Source organism: Monodelphis domestica, chromosome 6, assembly GCF_027887165.1.
Source record: "Monodelphis domestica isolate mMonDom1 chromosome 6, mMonDom1.pri, whole genome shotgun sequence".
Taxonomy (NCBI): domain Eukaryota; kingdom Metazoa; phylum Chordata; class Mammalia; order Didelphimorphia; family Didelphidae; genus Monodelphis; species Monodelphis domestica.
This window is the reverse complement of record NC_077232.1, coordinates 50,317,117-50,321,229: the sequence shown is the minus strand read 5'-3', so window position 1 is coordinate 50,321,229 and position 4,113 is coordinate 50,317,117. Positions and strand designations below refer to the sequence as shown.

The 4,113-nt window shown below is 44.1% G+C and overlaps 1 protein-coding gene across 1 annotated transcript; it reads left to right on the top strand.

Moving 5' to 3' along the window:
* The first annotated feature begins 445 nt into the window (after nucleotides 1-445).
* Nucleotides 446-3,406, top strand: FIBIN (fin bud initiation factor homolog). The gene has a single exon (XM_007497190.3). The coding sequence runs from the start codon at nucleotides 1,428-1,430 to the stop codon at nucleotides 2,061-2,063; it is 636 nt and encodes a 211-aa protein (XP_007497252.1). The 5' UTR covers nucleotides 446-1,427; the 3' UTR covers nucleotides 2,064-3,406.
* The last annotated feature ends 707 nt before the right edge of the window (nucleotides 3,407-4,113 follow it).

Sequence of the window (4,113 nt, the reverse complement as noted above, 5' to 3'; positions counted from 1 at the left end):
AGACTATTTCTGGCCAGGGTGGTCAAGGAAAGCTTCATGGTAGAGGTAGCATTTTCTGATAGAACTCCAAGAATGGGTGATAATTTCAGTTGGCTTTGGAGGGAGGAAATAAAAAAGAAGGGTGGAATCGTGTGTAGGCTATGGGAGAGGTGGGGGGGGGGAGGAAAAGAAAATGATCTTTGTCTCTAATGAATAATGTTTGGAAATGATCAAATAAAATATTATTAAAAAAAAAAAAGAGGGAAGGCATTCCAGGTAAGAGTAAGAGAACAGCAATACGGAGGCTTGACTTCAGCGGTTTTCTTAAAAAGAAAATGCCCCTGCTGCCACCTTACACAGGAACCTGGTGCAATTCCATTCTCTAACTTCTATTTTAAAATCTAACAGCATTTAAGGCCAAAGTGTCTGTCTCTCCTCTTGCTGAGGTTTTGAAGGATCTTTTCGTCTTTAATCCTAAAGTTTTCATCCAATCTGTCATTTCCCTATCTTCTGACTGAGTCGTAGAGACTAGCTGAGAATGCAAAAACAGAACTGCAGAAGGTTCAGCCTAACTGATGATTAAGTGGAGAAGCAGCATTTCTGCAGGGGGAGGCATCAGGGGGATCGTCTGTTTTATCCAACTCACGGTTTGGTTTGGAAAGTCCTCTGGACTTCATTAGCTGCCAAGTCCTGCCTCTCCCTATTTTTAAGTTAAACTCTATACAAGAGAGGTTCGCTCACATTTTTTTTTTGTAAAAGAGACCCTGTAGCTTTAATAACGGAGACCTGGTGAAAGGATTCTTTCCAAACTTGTTCCCTGGCTTCTAAGTGACGAAACCCTGCTGTAATTTGAGAGCCTGGAGATCCTAAGGATATCATTAGCCAGAGGAAAAGCACCGCATTACCGATCCAGGAGTTGGAATAGTAGCAAGCAGCCCCAAAGAACCAGACAAGACTATCTGGTTGCTAGAATCCTTCCGTGCCTTGCCGATTTCTTCAGCTCAGCTGTCTGCCCCATCTCCCAGGAAGAAAGGACCCGTCCCGGAGTGAAGAAAGGGAATCCCCAGGATAGATCCGCTACCTGAGTCCTCGGCGGGAAGAAGGGGAAAACTCCCCTTCTTTGGAGGCAGGACACTGAAATTCTGCCAGAGAGACACCCAAAGAAGGACGTGGGGAAAGTCTGGCCTGAAGACCTGTGGGTGAATCCCCCCAACTGCAAGAAGATAGTAATTTGTGGTGAACTCGCATGAAGCCTGCTAAGTGTCTGGGGACTGGCTGCAGTAAACAGGCTGGGGCTCAGACTGAGGTTGCTGCTTCACCGGGGCATTGACTTGGTGTAGGGAAGAGAGAGCTGCTTCATTGCCCTCCACTCGTGGCTGGAAGTCGGGTCCTCCTCTGATCGCTATCCCTCTTTCCTCCAGCTTCAGCCTTGCCTCCTCTGCTCCAGGATGCCAGGGCTGTGGTATTTCTGGATGGGCTTCCTCTGCCATCTGTGCCATGGCTATTTCGATGGCCCCCTCTACCCAGAGATGTCCAACGGGACGCTGCATCACTACTTTGTGCCCGATGGGGACTATGAAGAGAACGACGACCCGGAGAAGTGTCAGCTGCTCTTCCGAGTGAGTGACCACCGGCGCTGCCCCCAAGGAGAGACGGGCCAGTCCAGCGGTTTGTTGAGCCTCACCCTGAGGGAGGAGTTCACAGTGCTGGGACGACAGGTAGAAGATGCTGGCAGGGTCCTGGAGGGCATCAGCAAGAGCATCTCCTACGACCTGGATGGAGAGGAAAGCTATGGAAAGTACCTGCGCCGAGAGTCCAATCAGATTGGTGATGCGTACTCCAACTCTGACAAGTCACTCACGGAACTGGAGAGCAAGTTCAAACAGGGCCGGGATCAGGAGGGCAGGCAAGAGAGCAGGCTTAATGATGACTTCTTGGGGATGCTGATTCACACCAGATCCCTTCTAAAGGAAACCTTGGATGTTTCTGCAGGATTGAGGGATAAGTACGAGCTGCTGTCCCTAACCATCCGAAGCCATGGGACCCGGTTAGGAAGACTCAAAAATGACTATCTCAAAGTGTAGATGGGGCTTTCACCCACACAGACTGGAGTGGAGGTAAAGAGGCTGTCAACACCGTGTTGGAGACTTAACTTCTCTCCCAACTTTTTCCCTCCCAGATTGATACTTTGGATTTCCCTTTGAAAAGTAAGTCTGGGGTACTATTAAAAAAAGAAACAAAGAAACACAGAAAGAGTTGCAGCTGTATCACCCTGTATGTAATTTGTGGTGGTGGTGCTTTGGGATTGTGTCTGATCATCTACTCCTACCAGATCCAAATAATGTCCACCCACTCACTTGTTTCAGAAATCACCAGGAAACTGAGAATTCAGCAGACTTCTCTCCTGACTCTTCACTCATGATCCTTCCTCTGTTTGGGAGAGAAGATAAAACCTCAGCTTGCCCTAAATCACTTGGTCTAGCTTTGATCCACATTTCTATTTTGATCCACATTCCAGCCAACCAAATTTCCAGGTTCCTTCTTCACCACCTTCTTTTCTCTCTTATTTATTAGCTGCGGTTTCTGACTATCATTTTAGGGAAGGCGACAGCAATGTATTATACTCCCCTTACAAGGAGTGGGGAAATCTCTTCCCTGTGTTTTTAGCATGCTCAGAATTAAAAAGACTGTGCAGCATGTATCCCAGCTGTTGTGCTTACAAATCTCAGTAATCTGATGAGAGTCTCTTGTTGCCCCTCTGTTCCCAAGCTGGATTGTCTCCATTTAAGTTTCTAGTCTTCAAAAACAATGGCAGAGACCTTAGTGACTTAAAAAGAATGAGAAGCTTTACATACATTTTTTAAAAGTACAAATTTGGGATATCAGTGTGTCATTTTGCCATAGGGTTTGGAATATCTTCTTTTTAATTCCTGGCATCCTGAGAACTAATAATTTTTAGCTGTCTTAAGTTTATTATTCAGATACTAAGTGTATTCTCGTGTTATATATCCTTTATTTTATAATTTAAGGCTGTGATTGTCACTCATGTTTCAAAGAGTTGGCAGAAGAAGGATGTAAGCCAAATTTCTTAGACTAAGTGATAAAGCAGGGAGAAAGATTTCTCATGTTGTTTCTTCTACATTCATCAGCTCCTGTTACTTTAAAAATGCCAACAACCTCCTAGCCTGTGCTGGGACCCTCATGTGTAAACTTCACAATTTTATTCACTGAGCTGGACTACTTAGAAGCTATCTTGTGTGGACAGACAGGAAAAGTACACAGTTCACCAGAGAGCTCCAGCAGCCTCACTGAGGAGTTGAGTGATTTCCAGGGCTGCTGGATTCCAAGAATTGCAGGCAGGGCCAGTAAAGATAGCGCTAACCTTTTATATGTCATTTCAATAAATATTTAAAGAAGTGGAAATGAATTTCACTCTGTGTTTTATTCCTAGCCTTGGTTCCCCCTTTCATCTCAGATAGTCTTTATCTTGGTGAGGGTGGGAAGAGAACACTAGAAAATTTATTTAAGTTCAACTGTTAATCAATGAGTTTTAGGGGTTTTTTTGTTTGGTTGTTTGTTTGGGGGGTTGATTTCCTTTCATTTTTACCCTTGGAAAGAAGCCAAGTGACTCTCTTTTACAAAAGGAAGGAGAGATGACAGAACCAATTGCTATGGAACTCAGTGATATAAAAGTTTTCAAGACTACATAGTTATGATTTCAAATGAAAAACCTTTGGATGTTCAATGTCAGCTCTGAAATCTTTTCCCCATAATTATCCCACTCTTTTCTAATTTATTTGCATGGAGAGTGTTACTTATAATGTTCCTCTGTTTTTCATGCTAAATTCTTTCTTTTCACTTGGAAATTCAGAAGGAGCTAAAGCCTCTAATAACAGTGAGATTTTTTTTTAAGTCATTGCAGATGTTTATTTCAGGTCTTCATTCACAAGCTGCCCCTTTTTCTTTGAAGCCACAAAAACTGTGTGCAAAGAACTGGACCTTGGAACACTCTTCTCCTCATCACAGGCTACTAAGAGTCCCTGAAAAGCCATTGTTTCCTTTGGTGGAGCAAGAGCTGAATTTTCTGGTCTTGAACCATTTCGCAGAACTGGGTGAATGGCCAACAATCCCTTA